This window comes from Pomacea canaliculata, linkage group LG5 (assembly GCF_003073045.1).
Source record: "Pomacea canaliculata isolate SZHN2017 linkage group LG5, ASM307304v1, whole genome shotgun sequence".
NCBI lineage: Eukaryota > Metazoa > Mollusca > Gastropoda > Architaenioglossa > Ampullariidae > Pomacea > Pomacea canaliculata.
In genome coordinates, this window is record NC_037594.1 from 12203899 (window position 1) to 12229284 (window position 25386).

Below are 25386 nucleotides of genomic sequence, written 5' to 3' on the forward strand. Positions count from 1 at the left end.
AATAAATGGGCAGTTATCATTGCAATCTTCATGTGTCCTCACCAGATAAGAAATTATCTCCCTTTCCCGCTAGTAAAAGACTTCTTTGCAAAGTGGAGAGGTGTTTTATCTCCATGGAAGCAGTGTTCCCCAAACCCAGTGGTTAAAGCTCATTTAGCAGACAGCTGGGACCACTCAAGACATACGCCATCAGCTATGTAGGCAAGGCTTTATGAGCTCACCTTCACATTTTAAAACAACACACTATTATTTTTATTTCTCGGCTTCCAGACACATGAAGGCACTTTGCTGTGTCATCGTAGACTGTGTCATGCCAAGTCACGAAGGTGTTCTTAGTTATCAAGATTTTTCTCTTTATGAAGCGATTATCGCCACTCCTATAATTTTCGTTAAAAGTCGTTAAACATAAGCACTTTTGCATGTTTATCAGCTAGTGTTTCCTCCCCACTCCCGGAACCTCGATAAAAATAAGTTTTGGTTCCGCAGGAAAAGAACTCTCACATGTTGCCATGTATACACCTTTAACATTAAAAATCTCGCGTTGCTGTTATTTTTCTCTGATCATTTCAAGGAGGAAGAAATCTGTACTGAGTTGAAACAGCTGTGGTGAAAATTGTTCTTTATTCAGTTGAGTCCAAGCACAGGAGGCCGCTAGGTTCTTGTTGCATAGCTAACTATCACAGTCAGCTAGACTTAGATAAACTTAGATAATGTAAACTTAGATAGAAGTTTGTTGATTCTTACTAACGATCGAGCTGCCGGCAAGCAAAGTGTTGTGCAACTGGCTTCAAGCCTGTGCCTCTCGTGACCACCCGACAGCTACAGGCCATCAATATGCAAACCATAAGCGGAAAGGTTACAGCACCGACATTCGAACCCGGAGACGCTTCGGTTCGATACCCGTGTGGTGTCACGAACTTCCCTCCGTCGATCTGACCTAGCTGTCGGGAATGGACCTGACTCCATACAGGATGATAGAAAGGTAAAGCTGGAATAAATGAGCATCGCCCTTAGCCTGGAAAAAAAATGTCCTGTCCAACGAGCTACAAAAAGTGGTTAGTGGACGATCTCTGTACCTCCTGCGCTGTTCGTCACCCACTCTCGCAAACGTATGTCTCACATGTTTTATGTTTAATGTCTCCCGCTTCTTGCACTGCTTCCCTCGAACCTTGAAGCAAAGCACGGATCACTTACTTGATTATTCTATCGTGTATCACGTGTTGGTTCCGCGTTGAGAGGAACTGCTCTGTTTTTGTAATGCCGATTGGATTGGGTCATAAAGATGACAACATCCTGACTCCACGCCTGCCGAATAGAATGTCCTCTCGTGTGGCACTGCTTCAAAGCCCAGGGCTTAAGATTTCCCCTTTGATGAGGGGCAAGTAACAATAAAATTGATGTGAAAGTCAAGAATGATGGCAGAATGTATTAAAGGCTACCGAGAGAGCAACATTTTTCCCGCACTACTAAGACTGCACCAAAAGACTTTCCCTCCATAACATTGAGTGGATAACACTTTTCCATTCTCGAGACGCATCACCATGCACAGAAAGAGGTTAATATATCAAACAGGTACTAGGAAACATGTCATGGCTACAGTGGGAGAGCAGGGGTCATATGCTAATTAGTCGAATATGTGGACATTTGCACGAAGACCTCGTGTGTCTGGTGATTACCTTCTGGCAGCTTGCTTCTAGGGGAATAGATTCTTCAAGCCTGGGGAATATTCCATCTTACCATCCTTGCCGAAAAAAGTACTGAATTCGACCTAAGCACTTGACAGCACCATCCATGAATACAAACATTGAAGTCGATGGTGGAAAGGAGCGGGAAACAAGAAAGTAACATGAGTGTACAGCCTGGAGTTGACATACCTTCTGATTATTTTTAATGAGTTGTCAGTAATGAGATCGACACTTCTTTCCACAGTCGCAGGTGAAGACTGCGAAGGAAATAGAGTTATGTGCCAAGATTTTGAGACCATTATCTTATAATGAGCTTTATTCCAGTCATTGAGGGAAAAAATGTCTTTCCAGTTAGTCTTTAACTGCAGCGACTGCACTAAGCCCCGCGTCTGAACACTGATCACGAATGAAGCCAGGACTGGAGATTGTGTCTTATCTCGCGCCATCAGCTCCGATGCCTAAAGCTGTGATTCGCATGCACGAGGAGTGAAAAAAATAAAAACCTTTGCGGAATAGAGGTACAATCTGTATCAGCAGCGTGATCATCTTACTTATCGTCCCTGCAGGCCATGTTCCCCGTGAGAAATAAGACGATGATAACACGGAACCACAAAAAGCACCACATTCACCACAACAGCAGCAACAACATCAACAAAAATTTTTTTTTAACTTCCCTACACAGAGCAACGCCTGATGTTTGGTGCTCAACTGTAGGAACTGGAAAACGCATTGACATGGTGGTGTAGCGAGATAACACGAGATCTGAATTCGTGACGAGGGTGAGACTTTGCCAAACATTCGTCCATATGTGTCCAGTTAGAACGACCATTAAGGACCATAAAATAGTAAATATCATTTACGTTGCATACAAGTAATGAACTAATTATAAGGTGTATAGAAAAAAAATGCCTCCAACCTTTCGTTCCTGGAAAACTCTTCCTGCAAAAATTAAATTTCTGAAACCGTGGCAGTACTATTCTCAGTTGTCCGACCTCTTCATCCGATGGGTGTTCTGTTGACAAACAGGATATCTGTCTGTGGCAGTCAATGCTGGATTATGTGAAGTCAGTGAAGCATGAAGATTAGGGTGAGGTAGCAACAGACCTGTTGGCTGCATGAATGACTTTGCTCTAAACTGAAACCTGCTGTGGGTGTGTGGGATGTCCACCCGTTTGTGTGGCACAAAAAAGTCAAAAAACAAGTTGCAGTTGCCGGGACGCGGGTGGAGGATATTTGAGACCAGTTCCAGCTTTATTCGCTCACCTTCAACTCCGGATGGCCAACAAAAGAATGCCATTTTTTTACCCCACCGTCTCACCAATGCTTAAATTCTCCCGTGACAGCTTCTGTTGATGAAAAGCTATTGTTGATATGTCGTCTCATAAGGGAAGGCTCTGTCACCAATAGCCTCCCGGCTAATGCGATACTTTATCAAGAAAAAATCCTTTCTTTGTGTGCATGTGGGTGTGTGGGTGGGTGTGTGTGTTTGGGTGGGTGTTTGTGTGTGTGTGGGTGGGTGGGTGTGAATGACAGAAAGAAAGAGAATGATGGTGACTGTGTCTACCTGTCTACGATAGGTACTTGTGCACCTGTATACATGTCAGCGCCGTTTAGTCCTTCTTCCATGGTGTGAAAAGCTGGTCTTTAACTAAATTGTATTATTACTACATTTTGTTAACATTTCTGGGAGCAAAATACACTTACTTTATGTCCCTTCATAGTGTGTTTGTGTGTGCGGTGGAGAGGAGGTATAAAATGTTTTTGCATTCACGGATCATCACGATGAATCATGAAGCATTACATGCTATCATTTATTGTATACATTTGCAGCTAACCATGGGCTACATTTGCAGGAACCCCGGGAGGACTGTTTTGAATCGTGCTGTTGGCAAATAAGGAGGTCAGCGCTTGTATTATATACATTTCCTGTTTACTCGGTGTTTATTATTTTCCCCTGGAGGCAAGGAAGCTCAGGAGACTATTTTGATCGCAGGGGTCGATGTGTGCAAGCCACTGATCTCGCCCAACATGTTCCTTTTCAAAGATAATCTGGGAAAGATTTTAGAGGCGATATGAATTTTATGGCAATGTTTATAAGATGTCAGTCAATAATAAGAGAAGAAAGCTGGTTTTAGAGAAAAAGCCATGGCAGCCAAGTCATGCAAACATGAACTAGCTTTCAGCCAACCTGTGATGCAAGCTGAACAATAAAACATGTTATTAACCACACGGCATCAGATAAACACGAAAGAATAAAAAGTTCAACAAGCTGGTATTATTGTGCTACAAGTGATTATGAGAAAATATTAAAGAGAATGAACTACTGCTACGGTATGATTTCCTGTCTGAGACTATCAGGTGGCAGTTTTCACCTGTCCACATACCCAGTCTTTTTGTGTAACGAGAAATTTGTTTTAAATCAGTCGTGAGAATTAAACACATCTGTAAGTACCTTCTACGAGATAATCCAAAGAACTCATACAGGGTTTGGTGAAATTAATAAACTTGTTGTCGATGGGTTTAATTATTAGCGATCCTTCTCAGCATAATAATCTGACATCTTTCATTTTTCTTTCCTTTTTTTGTTGTATGCAGGACATTTTACAAAGTGTTTCTGGTCATTTTGATAAGGGCGGCTTACTTTTATATTGCTGTCAAGATCATGAATATTCATACCAGAACACTTTTCTCGATGGCTGGATGCGGCGTCTGTTGTGAACTCTCCCTCTTCGTCCATTAGTCCCGAGAGTGACCTCCTCTGGCCTCACTTTCAACTGAGTGAGTTCCTCTAGAAGAGGTCAACAGACTCCAGAGGCTGCTGACAATATTGAGAGTTAATTTGGTTATCTACAATCAGGGTGGTGCTTTAAACTAAAAGGGAAGCAAGGACTGTGCTCTTCAGAGTGGAACAAACCTGAAATTTGATGCTCCTGTGCATTCTCGCTGATACAGTTTGTCAACCAAGAGTTAACGACCTCGAGGAGGAGGATCATCTTTCGAGTGCACCCTGTCATGCATTGCATGTCCCACCTGCCAGGTGAGCACCTCGCGAGTGCTCCGGGTGCAGCCGCCCTCGCCCCAGGCCACACCTGGAAAGAATGCCTACCATGCTCCTACATCAAACAAATAAACAAACCTTGTTGTTTGATCGTTTGTTTATCTATTGGCTGTAGGAACATGGTAGGCATTCTTACCAGGTTTGACCTGGGGTGAGGGCAATAAAACAGCAAAAAGAAAATAAAGAGTAGGAATGAAAGTCTTAATACAAATATTTATTCACCAAGGTATGGTTATTTATTCGCCTTGGTATGGTTGTGTTCTCTTTCGAAAAAGTGTCATGAAAGACAAACATGCCATCAAGTGATTATTTGAAGCTGTTAAAATATAATAGCCCTCCTCCACACCCACAACCACCTTGGTCTAAAGTTCGTACAGAAGCTACACCTGTTTGTCCGTATCGCCATTGCTTGGAGAAATAGAAAAAGCCTGTCAAAGACAATTTTCTCAAGCAATAAAATATGTTCTTAAGTGTCCAGGATATAGACAATAAATAACGATAAGAAAGAGAAATAGGGAGAAGAAGAGATGGAGAGGTTGAGAGAAAAGAAAAGAAGACAGTAAAGATGTAAAGATGACGTTGACGCTGACAGTACAAATGGCGCAGGCTGTGCTGCTGGCTACTACATTACTCGTCATGCTGTCTTGATGTGTGTCTCCCCCGGTCTCCCTGCCAGCCTCAGTTCACATTTCAGCAACACTACACTCGCAACCCTCCTTACTTTCCAAACGAGCGATTCAAGATGCGTTCTGTTAACGCCTTTGAACAGTATGTTGTGGCCATTTCCTGTGTGGAATTTGCACCACAGCCCTGGCCTGAGAAGAAATTGTTTTTTTACCAAAGCAACATGTTAATCGAAAGAAAACTACGTTAGAAAAAGGAAAGGAACAAGGCAGAATGTCTTTGATTTCAGACTGAAAAAAAAAGCAAATTGACGAGAGCATTCGACGGGGGCTTAAAAACAAAGAAGGACAGTCGACGCACACATCGGAAATGAAAGGCGTCAAAAGGACCCGTATGTCACATTTATGTCGTCTTTTATCCAATGTAATATTGATCTCTGATCACAAGAAATCACAGTCCAAAGGACGTGGTCCGGAATTAATGTGGAAATGGAGAGCAGACTGTGCTGACTATTATCTCTCTATTTGTAATCTACGGCATTCAAAATAGCATTTAATATCAGTAAACCAGTCAAGGGATACTTGACAACAATTTCTTATCGCTCTGTAAACAAAGATATTTGAAAAAAAAAACCCACAAAAGGACGTCAATGATTTCCACTCAGTGCACTTCAATTATTTCTCTGTCTCTGTGGAGATATGAAAGGAGTGAAGACAACTTATTTTCAATACAGCGGGTATAGTGTCTGTGAAGACATGATGGGAGTAAAAGCAGATAGTGTAGTGTGTTTGTCTCTAGGAAGACATGATGGGAGTGAAAACAGCTAGTATAGTGAGACTGCTGCATCACATCTCTGCTCTCGTCTGTCAAGCGTTGCGTGCGAATTGACAGTTCTGAAGACCCAGGTGTTAGTATTTTGTTTTTGGTTTTTTCTCTCTCTCCCTCTCTCTCTCCCTCTCCCTCTCCCTCTGCCTCTCTCTCTCTCTCTCTCTCTCTCTCTCTCTTACGTATTCATTTGTTCATTCTTCAAATTATGCAATATCAGAAATTCTATATCGACTAAATAAAGACTCTGCTTCTGGCATGATACCAGATCCTACATGTCCAGGGTACGACCATACCCCGCTCAAGATTGCACGCTGGTCTGAAGAAAACAAAATTCGTTTGTTAAAAACATAGTGATCGAACTTGTGATCTTTTCTTACTCTTTCCCCTTTAAGGGTGACAAAAAGTGACAGGTGACAACCATTACAACTCGCAGCTATTTCAAGTGACATCTCTACAGCTCCATGGCCAATGAAGCTGACAGCCTTACATCGGACAGCTTCAGGCCTGCAAGTCATCACCATCAACCAAATGCAAACCCTCTTCAAAAAAGTTCTTCTCTTTTCCAGCGGAATCTAATCTTGAAAATTCAGTTTATTCTTGTTGATGTTTTTTTAAAACAAATTTCAAGAATCAGCACAAAACAATGGCTTTGGACAGCACGAAAAATGTCTGCCTACATTATACTCATTGGTCTTGGTAAGCTTACACTATACGGACCCAGACCCTCTATATCCATGACTATGTTAAAAACCATCTGAGATCATCTACATCTGTGTTCTACTCAAGCAAGTAGCTTGATGTGTATATGTGTAGGTCTGTGAGACTGCCAGAGGACGCGCATGCCAACATCTTACCACCGAGTGTTCGTGTGCTTTGCCAGGATCCAGGGCTGCGTTCAGTGAGACTAGCTTGTCTGGTCTGATAATGAAGTTTTCTCTTGATAGCCTTGTCTCTAATATTTATGGCTATACTTGTAGTTAAATACTTGACATTTGTAGGGTAGCTGAGCCCAGGTAATTGCATGGGAAGACGGGTCTGAATATTACAGGAGCTCGGTCCTGGCCGTCATGAAGAAAGGAGCCACGTCCATGTTTGTATCAATAATTAGTGACTCTACCTGCTATAGATATATAGATATATATATGAATAACGTTTAAGTTTCATTTCTGCTTATTTTCGTGGAAATGAAACAGATTGCTCGATATGGACCGGAAATTTAATTTCAACAGAGAAAGTTTTCTTCCTTTTTTGATAATAATGACTTATATAGAGATTTTTTTTTATTTTCTCAGCGCACTTTACATAAATAATATACAGGCTGAATCACTAACAAGCACGCACTCATATTAGCATATAACAGACATGCTTACCTACAACATAGACTCACACACACACACCAATAAAGTAAATTACATACACACGTTCTGCACGCTCGGGGTCAGGACAGGGTCACAGTGAAGTCATCGTTCTGAAAAGGTGTCTTGAGTTTAGACCTACAGGTGGTAAAGGTACACTGATGTCTGAGTGGTACACTGATGTCTTTGTGGTATACTGATGTCAGTGGTACACCAATGTCTGAGTGGTACACTGGTGTCTCCAGGGATTTGTCAGAGAAGACTATTTTTAGGCTCTGACGTCACGCTTGTGTTTTTCTCATCATTTAACACAAAAACGAGAAATATAAAAATGTACATGCACATAATTTCAGGAACATTCACACCCATTTCCTCGTCTCCCTTCAGCTATTAGCTTGGCAGTCGTGCAAGCTTCCTCGACAGGTCTCTGTGGAAATATTAAGCTCTTAGAGCTTGAACCTAAACTTCATCTCCATTTTTACAGTCTGAATATAGCTGTTGAGCCAGGTCCAGTAGCCACGGTCTTATGCTTCTCTCTGTCTTTCTTCTGTGTGTCTCTGCGTATGTCAGTGTGTCCGCTGTTTGTATGTCTCTCTTCCTCCCTCTGCAATTGTCTTTCTTATATAATCTCTCTCTCTCTCTTTCTCTTTCTCTCTCTCTCTCTCTCTCTCTCTCTCTCTCTGCGCTTATCACACACACAAGACTTCTATTTGTACTTGTTGAGAGGTGTACAAACGCCACTAAGGGAGATTCTGTAGTCGTTTAATTAACACTCTCTACTAAAAAACAGAAAGTTGCAGTTTATCATGTGAGGTTTAAAAGAAGCAATGTATAAAGTTTGATTCCGTCTTCCTTTCACTTGTTCTACTTTACTGTCTTTACAGCTCCAGGTCAAGAAAACATTTTCACATTCTTATTTCCGCTTTCTAAAATAATGTTAGAAATCAACAGCCTCTGTAAAGAAGCAGGTTTGGCAAGACTGTCAGCAAAACATATTAAAATGGCAAATGCATTGTAAAAATGCTAACTTGTGTTTCCATGGTTACTAAACCCGTGCTCGTGAAGTAAAAAGTAAAAAAAAAAAAAATTCAACCTTGTAGAAAGTTCGTTAAGGATGTAGCCGTAACGGTTTTAATGAGTTTTCAGAGTTGTCATTTCAAGGACATGAAGTATAAAGGATCGAGTATTTTTAGCGGAAAGTCATCAAAACAACTTCGCTGTGAAACACGCATGCGCATGCAATATCTCCACTTCCTGCCTACAAGTGGTCGAACAAGGCAAGATGGGAAAGGGTGGAGGGGGGAAGAAACACTGGTAAATAAGGCTACCCACAATTCCCTTGCGATTGTAAGTGTGACTCATGGTCCTCGGGAGCGTAGACGAGATCTTTCAAGGCAGTTACCAACATAAAATGTTAATATCTGAGAAGCATGTTGAATACACAACATAAAACATTAATATCTGACTTGCTACTTGAATACACAACATAAAACATTAATATCTGACTTGCTACTTGAATACACAACATAAAACATTAATATCTGACTTGCTACTTGAGTATCCAAGACCCTGTCTAGCCACTACAGGTCACGCGCATGCGCTCTAACGAGGGCGTGAGGCGGTTTATTTATCTACAACATTGATACACATTTCCACTATAGTCAGCTGACGTGAATTCTCACACACAACGCCTGCTCCCCGCCCCCCAACCCCCAGCAGAAATGTGCAATTATCTATTTATGATGCTGCTTCAGTCTTAAGTTCCTCCATGAGATGACATGGTGTCTTTGTTACCAGGTGATAATCAAAGTACAAAGTAAACACTTTGTTTGCTTTTGAGAGTGTCTACTCTTACATTATTGCTGCTGCTGGTGGTTATGGTGGTGTGTGTGTCACCCCGACAAGTGTGTAAAGCTCAACATGCCACACTAGACTACAGGCAGTAAAGCTTGTTACATCACAGTAAGTAGCGATTTTTACAAGCTTCTTACATCCCACTTGTAGACAGTAACACCTACTGCCTCATGCGTGGCAGTAATCAGTAATACCTGTTACACCATGCTTGCCAACAACAGACAGCCAATATATAGAGAGAAACACAGAAATACACTTCTACTTTTTCTATTCAGCCCTGTAATGTATACTATTTAAACTTGTCACACACTACAGTCAGTCACAACCACCACTACATCACTCAGTCCTCACAGTCTATCACCTGTTGTCTCGTTGGAAGCCGCTTCACAATGAAGTAAGTGGACTGACAGCTCAGCGAGAACTCATTCTCTAATTGTGATGTTGTAATGGGCGCAGCTTTAAAAAAAAAACATGTTTTCAACGGACAGATAACTGAAGTTTTATGGCCCATGGCGGTAAACAACAGGGAAGCTCAGCATCTGTCTCGGAAACACAGTGCCGCCACCTACCGCCACGTCCTCGTCATAACCTTTCTTTGCGAATATTCCCTTTCCACAAGCACGGATTGTCTCCGCTCATTTGCTGGCCCTCTCTGTGTCCCTTGGGTGCCAGGGCTGTAAAGAGCAGGCTGTTGTTTCAGTCGATGTTAGCTCGTGATAAAGATATGTCCTCAGGGAGGAATTATCTACCTGCGGCTCGTTGGGGGGAGGCGAGAATATTTTGGACCAGTTATTCGACTGAATCATATAAGCCAACTTCGACAGTCAAAGCGAAAGAGATGTTGTAGGGCTTGTTTACAAACAGAAATAATTTAATGATTTGAATAACAGAAACGCCGGTTCCAAAAATTAATAAATTGTTGAAATTTAAAAAAATATATATAGGATTTGTTCATAGTGTTCGGCGGTGGAGGGTAAAGATGTGAAGGTTGATAAATGTACCCAACCTAATTCTCTTGATTGACCATACAAACTCGGCAAAATTGTGTCAACTTCTGATAATTTTCGTGTTGTATCGTTTGAAAGGTATGCATTTTGCAAAGCCATCATGAATATTGGAACTACAATCGCCATCTGAAGACAGTACAGAGACACACACCACCCCACCCCACCCCACACCTGCTGTGCACCCAGCCCACCCTCCTGCAGTGACTGCCAGCAGAATCGATAGACTGACTTCAGACTCCTCGTCAGGCGCTGAATCGTCGGCATCCTCTTAATGGCCTCCAAGACACATGATGTGAAACAGTAGTCAGCAGTCATTACTTCACACAAGGCACGCTCACGTGGTCATAAGTCGTGTAGTCAACGGCAGGGTGTCCCCTCCTCCTCCCCGCAAATGAGAGAAATTGTTTATTTTTCACACTTGTTTGGATTCTTTAATATTTGCTTGAAATAAACGGCTGTCAAGATGAGTGCAGATGCCATAGAAGTGTACTCAAGACAATAGTTCTCGTCACAGACTTCGCTCATTCTCTCCTAGAAAATCATATCCGCGCGCCTTTCTCTCTTTCTCTCACGAGATAAAGATGAGCCTACACAGTGTGCAGTGACCTAGTATTCTCCTCTGTTTCTCTCTTTCTCTTCATTTCTTTCTTTCCCTCCCTGTCTTCCCTAGCTGATGTTAATAAACTCTCTTCACACATATATCAGATGGTCAATAAAATTGTTCGCTGGATCCACAATACCAATATAACATTGAAACAAGTATGATATGAAGTAAATGTAGCATTGTTATTACCTTCAAAAACTTATGTTTTTATCTATTTTTACTTTTAATATTTAAGTCATCCTTTTACTTTGTAAAATAGTATGTGCAATGATGTAACAGCAATATCTGATTTCTAGACGACCATGTGTTATTACAACTACCAGACAAGGACAAGAATGGTTTGAGTGGTGTTGTATACAGCTGATCACAAGTTCAAAGATGGCCCAGTGACCTACAGACTGTAACAGGCAGACATGATCAAAAGTATCCACAGCTCTACAGGATGACAGACATGGTCCATCGGGAGAGCTCCATCAGCTTCCATCGGGCCCTCAATTCTGTGCCTGCATGCAGGACCAACATATTGAGGCTGTCTTTTATTACAGCCTTTGCAGCTTCTGAATTAGTTGTGATCATATACTGGTCTGAGTAGTGTCTGTATGGGCGTCTGTCTGGTGTGGCGGGTATAAATGTGTGATGCTATTGATAATGTTGTGTTGTTTGACTCTGACCTTTGCTTCTCTAGAGCTGCTTAATAACAGCCCCTTGAGATAGATAAAGTCGTATCTTGTCTCATGAAACTATCACAGTCTGCAGCTGTATGAGCATCCACCTGGTCCCCCTAATAGCTTCTTGTTACGACCTGTCTCCACTTCGGTTTTCAATAACATTTCGCTGCGGTGTCGTTTTTATGTAAATGAGAATTGTCAAAATAATGGATCATAGCTGTACATTTCATGATATATTGTTCTTAATAAATTACGCGAACCTTGGATTATTCAGACTTGATTTAATGAAAGTATAAATACAGTCATACCAGAAGACGACACAAAAAACCCAGGAAGGAAGAAAAAAAGCCCAAGAAAAACTAAGGTGAAATAAATGAAAACTATTACAGTGGTTTGCACTGTATCTACTACTGGAGCTGCTGGTAACACAGAGAAGAAAGACAGAAATCGTGCAAACTTCAACTAATTTTCAATATATGTTAAACAAGTGCAGAAAAAACAATAGACAGAAATATAGAGATTGCACTCGACAACGAACTTGTCTGGAGCACAGTCGGAAGAAGTGACGATCTTACCTGTGGAGCGGCCATTGTAATCATCTGTGATTCGTGTCCCGACACTGGAAGAAGTGCGAGTACTTTCCCAACGATCGTCGTGTGCAGGAGGACGACTTGCTTCACATCCTTCGTGTGGAGAAAGTAAACTCAAACAACGGAGCGACTTCCGGAGGCCAGCTCGTGGCGGCGGGCGACGTCAACAAAGTGCTGGCTTCCGCCGCGTCAGCAGTTGATGCACGTGCGAGCTCGGCACAGGACACGTCACGTGGCCAGAGTGGGTGGTGGTGTCACCGAAGCAGCGTCTTCAACCGGCTTCCTTCTTCGTTCTTGGAGTGAGGGCAGACTCTCGTGTGCCAAGGTGTGTTGTCAGTCAAGACAAAAGCGATGCTGTGATCTTGTGAACCTGAACACTTCTCACGACAATCGTCACAAGGAAAGTTACAAACTTGACAAAAGTTGTTGACAGCGAGGGAAGGGTGGGGCAAAGGGTACCAGGTATCTGAAAAGGCAAAAACCAGATGAACAGGAATTTTCTTGGTAAACAAGAAATCAACGTTCTATGATCCTTTGTCGAACACTGTGGTGTACTCAGTCAACCTTGTGAGATCCTGTGTCGAACATTACAATGTGCGTGGCAATCGAGTCCGGATTGAGTGTCTGGTTGCAAGGCCAGGTGTCACACCTTGGTCCCTGCTCCAGTGAGCATGTCCTGAGTAGATCTTTGTCGCTTTAGAACCAAACGACTGTGCGCCATGTGTTATACAGGCCCCCAACTATAAGAATGCTTGCGTAACAGAGGCGCAGGAGAGGGGAAGGGGATGGGGATGTGGTAGGAGGAGGGGAGGAGTGGAAAGTTGAGAGGCTCAGACATAAAAATTATAATTTGGAACTGCGCAAAGGCGGGTGTGTGGGAAAAGCGAGGTGAAGCATACTCATGCTGAAGTGAGGTGGTTGTGAGGGTTGGGGGATGAGGGGTGTAGGTAGTTAAGCCGACGGAGATGTGGAGGCGGGGCCAGCGCGCGACGGTTGGGCTCAAAGTGAAGGTAGATGGTTGCAGTGTCTGTTAGCCCACAGCTGCCCGCACAGCGCTGCATCATCCGCGAGCACGCAGGCCGGCCACAGTGCAGCTCCAAGTACAGCCGTGACGTAGCGCTAGCCTGTTGGCACTAAACTCCGTGCTGCTGCTCACCCCAACAGGCCAACTATTATCTCCCTTTTTCTCTTTGATTTATAGGAGGCGCGAGCTTCAGCCACACTAAAGTGCACAAAAATGAAAATGTGCAGCCAAGGATGCAGCAATCCAAAAAGAAAAGGAATCCCATATTACATATCTCTGACGAAGGTCGATGAAAAATTGTCATTCCTTTCCAAATTTTTTTCAACATGTGAACAATTTGACCTTTAGAGGCCTGTTCTTGTGAGCACAAGACCTAACATCTAGCCCAAATCCAAAACTGAGCCATTCATTTGTTGGCGTTGTTTTGTTTTTTTTTGGGGGGGGGGGGTTTGTTTTTTCATTCATTCGTTTCGCTAGTAATGTCGTTGAGGGATGGGTAGACACGATGGCTGATAAGGCCTGCTGCGTGTTTGTCGTGGGCAACAGTCATCCTGCATAGAACGACCAGTCCACTGTTCGTCAGCCAGTTCTTTCTTTGCCACCGCGGCGTCGACCTACCTCCGAGGTACCTTGAAGGACACTGGTGAAGGAAATTGTTTGACAAAGTGTGTTGCCGGGTCACGTGGCCAGACCAGACCAGACCAACGCTTGACTGCTGCAAGTAGGGTGGTCTTGGTGTCCTACTGGCATGGCGACCCTGCTTCCTACAACTCGAGCAGTTTTTTTATAGAATAAGTAGATTCTCCTTTCTATATCTGCAAGGCTCACTTTTCACATCCGTAAAGCAGAGGTGCACAGCTGGTACTTCATAGAAACCTGATGCTGTGGCTGCACCAGACCCTGTCCAGCCGAGCCATTGCCGTTATTTGCTGTCGCGATGCTATTGTGGATGTCTTTGGAATGGGTGGATCCCAAGTACTTTATGCCTCCTCACACTGTGCTCCATTCACGCACATCTCTGCTTTGCAGTTTCCGTTGACCATGAATTTGTTCTTGTCAGTGCTGGTCAGGATGTTGAACAGAATGTGCAATAATGGCTATTCGTGACGGATATCATAACCCATGATGCGTGACAGAACGTTTCATGTGTGTGTGTGTATAAGAGAAATAAAGCGTGAATGTACGAAGGATGGGAACAAGAACGTTCCCTGTAGTTCCCTGTGGCCGATGTCGCATTTCGTCAATCCACCCACAAACATTGTAACATTGTCTTTCTGTCTCTCGGTTTTCCATGCAGAACTCTACCTGTCGACTCTCCCAAATTTAGTTCAGGTTGCTCGAATCTGGGACTACTTTATTTCTAGTTTTTTTTTTTTTTTTTTTTTTTTGCCCTCATGTTATCATGGAGTTCCGCTTGATGTGCGTACCACATTATTTTGGCTTCAAGACCGATATTTTGTCTTGACTTGCTCCATCGATCAGCACTTCGGCGATTTTTGACGATTCTTCAGGCATGTCCCAATACACTCAAAATTAATAATTTACCAACGTTCCCTCGACAAAGACAAATGAGTCTGATTCGGCCGGCTTAAAAATTTATGATAATGGAAGAAAATGGAGAGGGTAAGGGAGATGAGAAGTCAGAGACGTGGCCAAGAAGAGAGAAAAATAAAATAAAGACGATAAATCTAGTATCAGACAAACTTTCCTGTTGACAGAGCAGACGATGGGACCAGCGTAAATATGTCTCTCACCTGTAATTCTTGATGTTAGTTTACCCACGGACAACTTTGCCACTGCTTTATAACTACAGCTTCATGGGTAAAGCAACATCTGCGGGGTCCAGACACCGCAGTTTATAACCACGAGAACAAGATGCGTGTTCCTGAGTTCTCCATGTTGTCCGCAGGGCAACGACTTACCATCTGCTTGTCTGCATCGTAACTTTCTTCCACAATTTTCGAATTGTTCCAGAAAAGTCTCCAGGCCTGAGCTTCATTAAATGTCAGTCTCAGGACTCATCAGTTTTGTATTCGCGAACTCACATGCAACCAAAACCTTTAGAAGTCCTTCGACAAGTCAAGAAACAATTCCAATCCATCCGTAAAGAACTACTTTTGGTGATGCACTGATGCAGACAGCAAACCTGCAGCACGTTGCTCTGGTCTTGTTTCTCTCTGAGGTCTAAAACTTCAGATATCACAACTTCTAATAGTTCCGAACTTTCCCCACCACTACCACCACTACCATCATCACCTCCACCATTTTCTCATCTGGAGAATTGTGTCCGACAGGTGGGCGGGCGGTACGAGGGTGATTCTGCCAGACACTAACTGTACAAAGACTTGTAAAGTTGTAATTCATGGTGTCCAGGTGCTGCTTTAAAACATTCCAATAGACACTACAGCTTGGTGCCCGGCCTGACGAACACGAGATAAAGTTTGTGGAAAACTAGACAAGTACAGTCTTAACACGCATTATCCCTTAATAACCAGCTTCAAATATTCTGTCAATAGAGTATAACAAGCCTTGTGTTCAAACTGTAGATGCACTATTAAATAATAAATTAAAATAAATAAACAGTACATCTTGACTACTAAATTAAGCATAATATACTCATTGAACGGAGAATAATAATAATAAATTTAATAATTAAATAAGAAAGTTAAATATTCACGACCATAAGTCACAACAGTAAGTACAAAAAAATCTGAGCATAAAACAGTTGTCATAACCTAAATAAAAACATTCATAGCAAAAAGTAAGTCAGTGTCGTTGTCCCTGAACTCAGCTGCAGTGTTTCCTGTCCATAAAAGTGCAAGTCCCTCCCACTTAGAAAAGAAGAGAGAAAGGTGATGCTGGCATGTGGTCCCATCCATCTTAGGGGTCCGCCCCGACCAGCTCCTTTCCCATCCACCAACGCCGTGTATGTAAGAAATTATTAACACGTATATGTTTTGTTTATTTATTTATTTTTGTTTTCCTGTAAAACAAATGTGTCTGTGGATATCATACCAACACTGGGTTTTACACCCACTGACGAGACCATTGACTGGACGGTACATTTCTGTCCTCTGCATTCTGTTTCCATTGTTCCTCTCCCTTCATTCATGGGCACGAGCCTACACTGAATTTCTACACAGACAAAGAAAAAAAAAACACTCGGCGAAGTCTCTGTCGCTGTTTAGCGGTTTTATCACTACCTGTGTCCACTATCTTTCATGGTTTTGCCTTCCTGCTGGCGACTTCCCTTTGATGTTTTTCATGAATTGATTTAACAATCCCAGATGGCCAGACATAAATAAATAATCAAAATCGAAATTTTTCTCCCAAGCTTCACGATTTGTCAAAAAATTTTCTATGTTCGGGAAAATAGGTCGTAAATTTTGATTATATTTCAAAGCTCATTTTTCCTTTTTTTATAAATAGGTACGTGGCACAGTCAACTCCCATACGGTCGATCATCGCTTCGTTTGATTGTAGTCGACCACCACAACATTTGACATTCTATGTCTCACCATCGACTACGTCACCAGCGGCCTTGGGTCTCCTCACCTTGTTTATCAACGTCCACAGGTTGTGCAAAAGGTTAAACGTTTGTGGTTCACGTGTGTGCATTTGTCACACGCCAATACATGCACTTCTTGAAGAACTAGTTACTGTTATTTTCGATCTGTCTATATTACGGTGCTGTGGAGTGTGTGTGAGTGTGAGTGCATGTGCATACCACGTGACCTTTGCCTGTTTCTCAACCCTTCACTTGCGCCTCGTCTCTCACTGCGTATCCTTTTAATATCCCAGAAAATAATCGGCATGCATGCTGAGTCGTGTGCAAGGGCAATCTACACCCGCAAAAATAACTGTCCTAAAGGAGCCTGACGTATGCACCCGTGTACCCGGCGCCTAGAACGGCGTGAGAGGACGAGTGACACCATTGGCCTTCTTGTCCACCCGACACATGGTGAACGTTGTACAGCGGTACAGCCAGCGTGTGCGTGCACACGAAAATTGTTGGACTGTATGACTGTGCACGGCACAGGGACTGGAATGCTGTCGTCTGGTTCATCTATTTTTAGGATTACAGTGATGACAATCTAGACGTGAGAAGATGCGGTAGACGAACAGCAGGGGAGAGCACTAAAGTGTAAATAGTCTTTTTTTCAAATCTTTTTCTTTAGCTCAGTAAAAGATGCTCATTTCCTAAAGTCTGAGTTAAAAATAACCCTCTCCCTTCTATGGATATAAGCCTGCAAACATCATCAAGCACGGAAAGAGTTAATTTTATTTTTTTCAATAAAAGCCGCTGACATCACATTAGTACGCTGACGTTCGCGAGGGTACAGCCCACGACAGAGCTCGGAATGTAACGAGTGTCTCTTACGTAACGTCACGATGTTGACCTTTTCTATTTTGGGGCATAGGATGTTAGTTGGCGTGCATCTATACAGAAACCTTTTTGAAAATTGGACAAAAATCTTGAGCTGATCTCACCCCGGTGATCTCAAAAATACCGAGTTTAGCACTCTTGTAAACCTTCAAAGGCCATACCGAAAGCACAAACACATACAGTGTTCAAAAGAATCCATTCGTAGGATTAATACCTCAAATAAGAAAAATCTCAGTTTTTAAGAACTTTAAAAAAAACTACCACGACTCGCTAATTCAGATGCTGCCCCAGCTGTAGTTTAGTCTGTTACACACCCAACCGTCTGTAATTTAGACTACGACATGGCTGACCAAAGTATGTCTGACAAACGAGGCACAGAAAATGTCAGCCCTCGGAGGCACAAGTGCAGGAACATTGTTTGTCTATAGTTGGATGCAGACACGTGAGGCTAGTTATTTCCCAACTTCAGCTATATTCAGACAGGAGTCGAAGCATACGGTTCATATCTCAAGTCACGACCATCAGCACACTGCTATAAAAACTTTTTACATCACAAACATCTTCGCAGGAGGCGCTATAGGTTTATTTTGCCAGTATATATATATCGAGAAAAACACGGTCTTTAACCTTTTGCTTGTGATAGCTCCACTTTGTCTACTACTCGTGACATCTTTTAGACACAATGTAGTTCACAAAGAGAGCGAATGATGTACTAGTGTCCTCTTTTCTTCCACTGTGGGATAAAAAAAAACAAAAAACAGGATGTGCTTTTCAATAGATTCAGTCAATTCGTAATGGGATACAGAGGGACTTCTCAGTTCTAGTCTGGATTTCTTTTTCTTTTATTTTGTTATCGACAGCTTGCATCGCTTGTAGTCGGTATTTTGGAAAGAAGATGGAAGAGGAAAAGTTTTGTTTTATCACTCACTTTTCAGACAGCACGAAGTGTGTGGATATGTATGTGTATCCATTGAATGAATAAATTTATATATGTAGGAATGTATTGTATAAATGTGAATACAGGAGTGTGAATATATTGTATATTATGTACCAGACGCTTATGTGGGTAGATGGACATGTTTGAATTATTATATGAATGTGGGTAAATGTGTCATGTATCAAGAAATGGTTAGATAGAATATCATTTTAGATGTGAATATATTTTATAAATATATGAGTGGATATGTGTGTATATGTGTAGGTACATTCCTGTGAATTTGTGCCTGGGTCCACGCGAGTTTGTATGTTTGTGCAAAACTCTCACTTTTTCAAGAAAATGCATCCCTCGACTTCACTTTTATAGAGACAAATATTCTCAAGAAATTGCACGAGGGTGAAATAACAGGTTGTAGGATGCATGGCACACAATCTGACAGACTAGCTCTGTGCCTCAAAGTCAATCTGCGTCAAAACTGAACCTCCTTAAAATTTAATAAACGAGGAAAGGACAACAAATCCTTTGCACTCAGACCTGTTAAAATAAAGCATGCATAGCTCATGTATTCTTCCTTTTTTCTGGTGTGTTTAGAGTAAAATATTAAAGAGAAAAATGATGGGCATAACATTCAGTCGGCACCAGTTATAAGCTTCACTATCATCCTGCTTTGCTTCAGGTCTGACCTCCCATCAAACAACCTTTGCAAATAAAACATTTGCGCTTAAACAATATGTTTAGAAAGAACATGGTGCCCTTCTGTCTATCAGTCAGAAAGCAAAAAGAAAATTAAATTAATAAAAAGCAGTTGCCCGAAGAATTTTAGAAACGATCTCACTAACTTGATCAGCGAATTTAAATAATTTATTGGAGCTGTCACAAAAATAATACATTGACGCATCATAGGAGCCTGGCAGTCACGCGTGCAATACTTAAAATTTTCATAATTTTTATTCCCAGTGGCGCACAGCTTGAAAATAAGTGAAATGCGACTTGTTAAAGCCTCAAAACTTTGTTAGGGAGGTAAATGAGTTTGCAAAGATGGGTATGTTCACTGGAGAAGAACCTCCTCTGTTTGTGTGTCCATCATGGGGGGTAGGCACATCACAACCCCCCCCCCCACACACACACACACACAGCCTAAAATATTTGCCAAAGTTGGTCAAACATTCAATCATAATTGAAAGAAAGGCCCTAAAGGAAAGACCAATGACTATACATCACTGATTACTGTACTTACAACAATCTAGAGGCCTAAGATGGTCTGGTTTATTTCGAGTGGTTGTATTTCTAACTACAACTCTAAATTTTGTTTTTTTTTTTTTTTTGTTTTTTTTTTTTTTTGTTTTTTTTTTTGTCTATTCTTTGTGCTGTCTATATCACATCAAACTGTTTGACATGTACATTCGTTCACAACAACAGATAATTTTTCTTGTGGAGCTTCCCCACTCAATGCGACATCAATTTATTTTACACAAGAAGAAATGTTTTAACACAATTCACACAATATCTTAAATCGACAGTCAACTGTTTTTCTACTGGAATCATCCGGATATAAATCGTTCCTCACAGCAAAACATCATTGTTCCATTAATTGTTGTATAAACCAAGAGTTGAGGTATGTCCTGTGTAGCACGACTTTCAATGGCGGGGATAGTCCTTTGCCTCCATCTATTTTTATTTCTAACAAAAATAGAAATAGATGCACACTGGACAGTGAGGTAGATTGATGCCATCAAATATGTATGACAGAGGAGAATGGAAATATAATGGATCACGTGATGATGCTCTGGTGGTTTCCGGCTGTTTCGTGGAGCCTCAGTCCATAGCAGGCGCTGGACGCCACTCGCAAGCACACCTGTGAACGCGCATACAGACATATTCACAGGGGAATGGGGAAGCAGAGGAAGTGATCAATGGCTGGGAAAGGGACAGAGATTTATACCTCCGAGTGCTGAAATTGTTAAATGCTTTGAAAACTTTGTCTGTCCCACTCTTCTGAAGTTAGAGACATTTTCACACTCGGAGGCAATAAAAGTCGACAGCCACTCAACATCACAGAATTCCACACGGGAATACGTGTGACAGATGTTGTTGTAAAGAAATACTGTCAGAAACGAATTTTCTAAATAAAGACAGTCAAAAATCTTTTACAAAGACATCAATATTTTTCGAAAAACTTTCGGAATATTTCCCGAATCAATCTGCTTACCCTAACAGAAGGCAGTAAGTTCTAGCCAGAACTTCTCTGTAAATAACTCAAATGTTGAAGTCGTCGTATCAGAACACGAGATGGTCTTGCTGCTCGTTTCCTCCACCATCAGTGACCATGTCGTCAGTGTTAATCGATGTGGAGCACGAACTGTTCAATAAACCGTAATCCATGCTGGAGGAAAATAAGCAGCAGAATGCAGTTTACAAGCATATCATTTCATCTCCAGCCCTGAAGTGATGCTGCTCGCCCTTGTCATCTGCTCCTTCCACGCCATCTGACTACGCATGCGCGAAAAATGAGACGGATGGGGGAGAAGAGCCCTTCAGTCAGATCGGTCATCCGATGTCTCCGCCCGAGGCCGTGCAGCCACAAGCATCATTCCACCCTGCACGAGCATCATCGTCTTGTTTTACTTGCTTCCCCCTTGCCTTCCTTCCCTTCCACTCCTTCTCCATTTTCCTCTTCACTTCTGTTCTCAAGGTCCCAATGTCATCCCAGAGACACGAGATCGCTTCACACACCCACACCTGCAGCTCCTCAACTGGTTTTTTCCTCCGCCTCCATATTTTTCATCCAGACACAGAGAACAGTGTATTGCCGTTTGTCAGTGATATCTCACTGTTCTCTTCAAAATATAGATGCTTCATATTATGTGAAGCAAGGTTAATTCCAAAGTAAACAGGGGTTGGAGTGTTCATGCGCAGACTTGTACAAACAAATAAATGGAGACAAAAATGATTGACGTATTCTGTCATTTGATGGTCTGAATGATTTATTATGTTCTGCGCTCATATCAAAGACCAACCTGTCGGGTTATTTGGAAGTTGAAATTCTACATTTCTCGTGCTAAAGTAGTTTTTCAGAACCACGAGAAATGGCGACTGTCAGCTTCCGAATAACCTGAACTGTCGCTCATTCTCTCTCTCTCTGATTGGTGTTGACTGCAGGCAATGTTGTGAATGGTGTACCAACGTGACGTAGTACACTGTTACGCGCTCGTTGATCGCAGGTGCGAATCGTAGCGGATAATTAATTAACGGAAGGGTTTTTGGAGGCTGAAAATTACAGGTTAGTTTTATATCGCCTATATCTACTAATGTTTTGAAAAAACCGTTCAGGTTGGCCTTTAAATGTTACAACAGCTGAATCTAACTATAATTTGAATGCATTTCTGAGGTTTTTTAATAAGTCATTGCGGTTAACGTCCCAGAGGCCATCCAATTTTGTTTTAGTTTATTTTTATTTTAATATATTATATTTTTAAATTTTGACATTTAACTGATATGTCGTAGCTAAAAGGGTTTTGTGTCAATTACAAGATTTGAGTCTGAGCGGCAACTGAAATTTTCCAGAAAGCAAAAAATTGGGTTGTTTTTTTTCTTTGTCACAGGCTGTAAAAATTTTCTATATGAGGATTTGGGTAGTTTCTGAAGATCTTAAAAACAGATTTATGAAAACCGAAAAGAGTCTGTGAAAGCTTGAAAATTTTAAACAAGAAATAAATGCAAATGAGCAAACAGCCAAACTATTCACCACAAATGCCTTTCTGTCGATAAAAGACTCTCGCCTTTCTAGTCTACTAGTCTAAACAAAGAATATAACTGAACCGGAAGCTTTCTTGTCTCATGCCTTGTTCTAGCAGCTAACTGGAAAAAAAATCGTCTGCCAGCAGTCCAGGGATACTAGTTCGTGGTTGTACCTAAATTTCAGGGGAAGACAGGTGGAGGTCTCTATCTCATTCACGAGTGCCATACACGAACTTTGTACGTGCGCCAGTGTTGTGTGCTTTTTCATGCGTTGACCTTGCACGCGCCTCCCGGTTTCTGCAAGCCGCCATCTCCACACCCTCCATCTGGCTTACAGTCCGCCTCATCCACACACATAATACGGACTTTATCTCTGTTTATAATATTTAGTGTTTATCTCCTCGCTCGTTCCCATTCCACCCTCACCTTTTATTTTTAATCGTGCGCTTATTACACTGCAGTCGTTTCTTTAAAAAAACAAACAAAAACTATGTGTAGTCACGTGCTCGTCGATGGTTTGCATGCGTCAACTCACGTGAGAGGATTTTTCAAAAGGTCAACATGTCAGCAACAGAACGGGATTCTGGGATTGCACTCCAGAGCAACAAGAGTAAGATAATAAAATTTATTTGGCGATAAAAGTGCAATGATGTGTTAGATAATTTGAAAGAAATAGTGTTATTCTTCGTGAAAGGGGCTGTGCACGCTCCCTTCATATGTCAAGTTATTTCACTGTACAAAAAAAATATATAAACAAAACTTCTCTCAATTCACTCTACCATTCCTTGTTAGCTGTTCAGATGTAAATATACTCTGTAATTCGCATACAATTTTCAGGTTTGTTTAAATTTTTGAGGCTGTGTTCAGCACTGAAATGCAAATCTTAATGATTGCTTCTTCATTAAGCAAGCTCTCACCACATATAACGATTCTTTTCACTTGTTCTTCTTTCAAGCTTCCTGAGTTTGTTCGATTTCATGTAAGCCTTTTATGTGAATACAATTACATTCTGTGTGGTTTAAAAAAAATTAGAGAAAGTGCATTTCGAGTCCGCAATACACTTTTGACAATCGGAAGCCTCAAAGTCTCTGTAAGTACTGCAATGCTCACTACTCCATTCTATGGCAGAGGCCACGGGGTCACCTGAGGTAGACTGAGACTTCGTCGAAGTTGTCGGAGTTTATAGTATATCGTGTATTTTACTTCATTAAAAAACGATATTTTTATTTAATTTTGAGGTTGGGGGAGGGCTATGAGTTGCAGTGAACATTTGAAATATCCTTGATCGTGAAATCCTGAACAGTTTAACTCTTAATTTACAGTCTCTTGAACTGTATGTTGTGTGACACGGCGTGATGGCAAGAAGGAAACAGGAGTCGCAGGAGAAACACAAGAAGGTGGGTGGAACCATAATGGGAAGTAATGGTGGAATTCTTGCTGCCTAGTGACACGGCGATCTTTTCTAAGTCCCTGCTTGAGAAAAAGACCAGCATTAAGGAGATTCTGCTTTCGCTTTTTTCGGCGAAAATATCAGACATTTTTGTCCTGGAGATGAGCATGGCCAACATATAAATCCAAGTTTCGTGCTTCTTAATGCCGCCGTACGTCCATAGCTGTTAGTGTTACCATTTTCATGTGAACTGGCACTAGCGACTGCCAGGAAATAAGTCCCAGGGGACATCATTACTGGGAGGAAATAACAACGAGAAAATCTCGTGGCAACACATTGAACTTATTTTCATAAAATTCTCAAGAATTGTGAAGGTTTCTTCTCTTATCTTGAATATCCGTGGATAGCCAAGTTAGCGTCCACTAGCAAGACATGAAACACCTTTTGCCAAGCAACTCCATGGACAAACATATTTCTGATGCACTCTTGACCCTGAGCAGTTCTCTATCATCTCAGTCCTGACTCAGATATCTCAGGTCTCTGTTCCATCTTTTTCGTTTGTGCATGCGCCATAGTTGATTTTCTCAAAGTTGATTGAATTATTTTCGATTCATTATTTTTATGAATATCGAAGCAAAATGCGTAGTAGCTGTGAAAGCCATACATATTACACAGGTTCGCTACTGCGCATGCGCACAGAAACAAATGGCATGTGGTCTTTACCTCTGGGACCGGAGGTGGGTTGCATTGAAAGGAAGAACAAGGAGAGGGAAAGCGCGAGGGATTTCACAGCTATCCACCCTCCTTTGTTCGTCGTCCTAGCCACTCGGGATGGGGATCGACAAGGGGATGTGCTCGCCAAAGCCGACTAAAAATAGATTATGTCATCTGCTTCTGGGGACACTAAAAACCGAAGTCCTAAACAAAACTGAAGCTTTTGGACAATGTTTTAATAGCAATTTCCATAATAAAAAAAATAAAAGGAATAAGTGAAATTGTTTTTAATCAAGGAGAGGATTTTATCGTCAAAACAACGTAGGAAAAAATTGGTGTGTTATTGCCTTGGGACACAATGTAGGATCAAGTTACCATCCAGAGCAGGACACAAAAAAAATCTGGTGGTTGATTGCGTCGCCAGAATAGTTAAAAGCACAGTAAGGGTATCCTGCTTCATTTTCAGTGTCGATTGTAAACAGTTTGTGTCTTCTTGTTATTCTTAACTCCAGCTTTGGGCAAGCTTCCTACATCAGGACTATTATTCTTGCAACATTAAAATTGTCTCTAAGCCACACACAGGACCGGAGAGCTGCATGGCCAGTCTTGCTGTGGTTTATTCTGGTCGACATTTTAAGACATTTATTGATGTATTTTGTCTTTTACCATCTCAAGTGTATGAAGATACGGGCAAATTTTACAGTTTCAGACTGAATATAAATAATAAGAAGAAAAAGATCATGACAGACATATAAAGTTACACGATGAACAAATAGAAAGGGAGACAGGAGTTAATGAAAACACGACGAAAGACACATCCTGAGCGATGAACAATAAAAGGAAATGTCTGGAAAGGAAGAGAATTCCAAAGCTTAAGTCCATAAACAGAGATCGAATGATAATCACGTGAGTGGTGTTTAAAC

The 25386-nt window shown here is 41.6% G+C and overlaps 1 protein-coding gene across 3 annotated transcripts in view; it reads right to left on the reverse strand.

The window, feature by feature from the left end:
• Positions 1 to 13505, reverse strand: part of LOC112563878 (calcitonin gene-related peptide type 1 receptor-like) — a 74724-nt gene extending 61219 nt beyond the window's left edge. The window contains exon 1 of one of the 3 annotated variants that reach the window (XM_025238297.1): positions 12259 to 13505. In XM_025238297.1, the coding sequence (XP_025094082.1) occupies positions 12259 to 12282 (24 nt within the window). In that variant the 5' untranslated portion in view covers positions 12283 to 13505. Of the gene's footprint in view, positions 1 to 2601; positions 2950 to 4361; positions 4484 to 12258 lie in introns of those variants that run through there. The other 2 variants (XM_025238299.1, XM_025238298.1) reach the window with 2 other exon arrangements.
• Positions 13506 to 25386: the final 11881 nt, after the last annotated feature.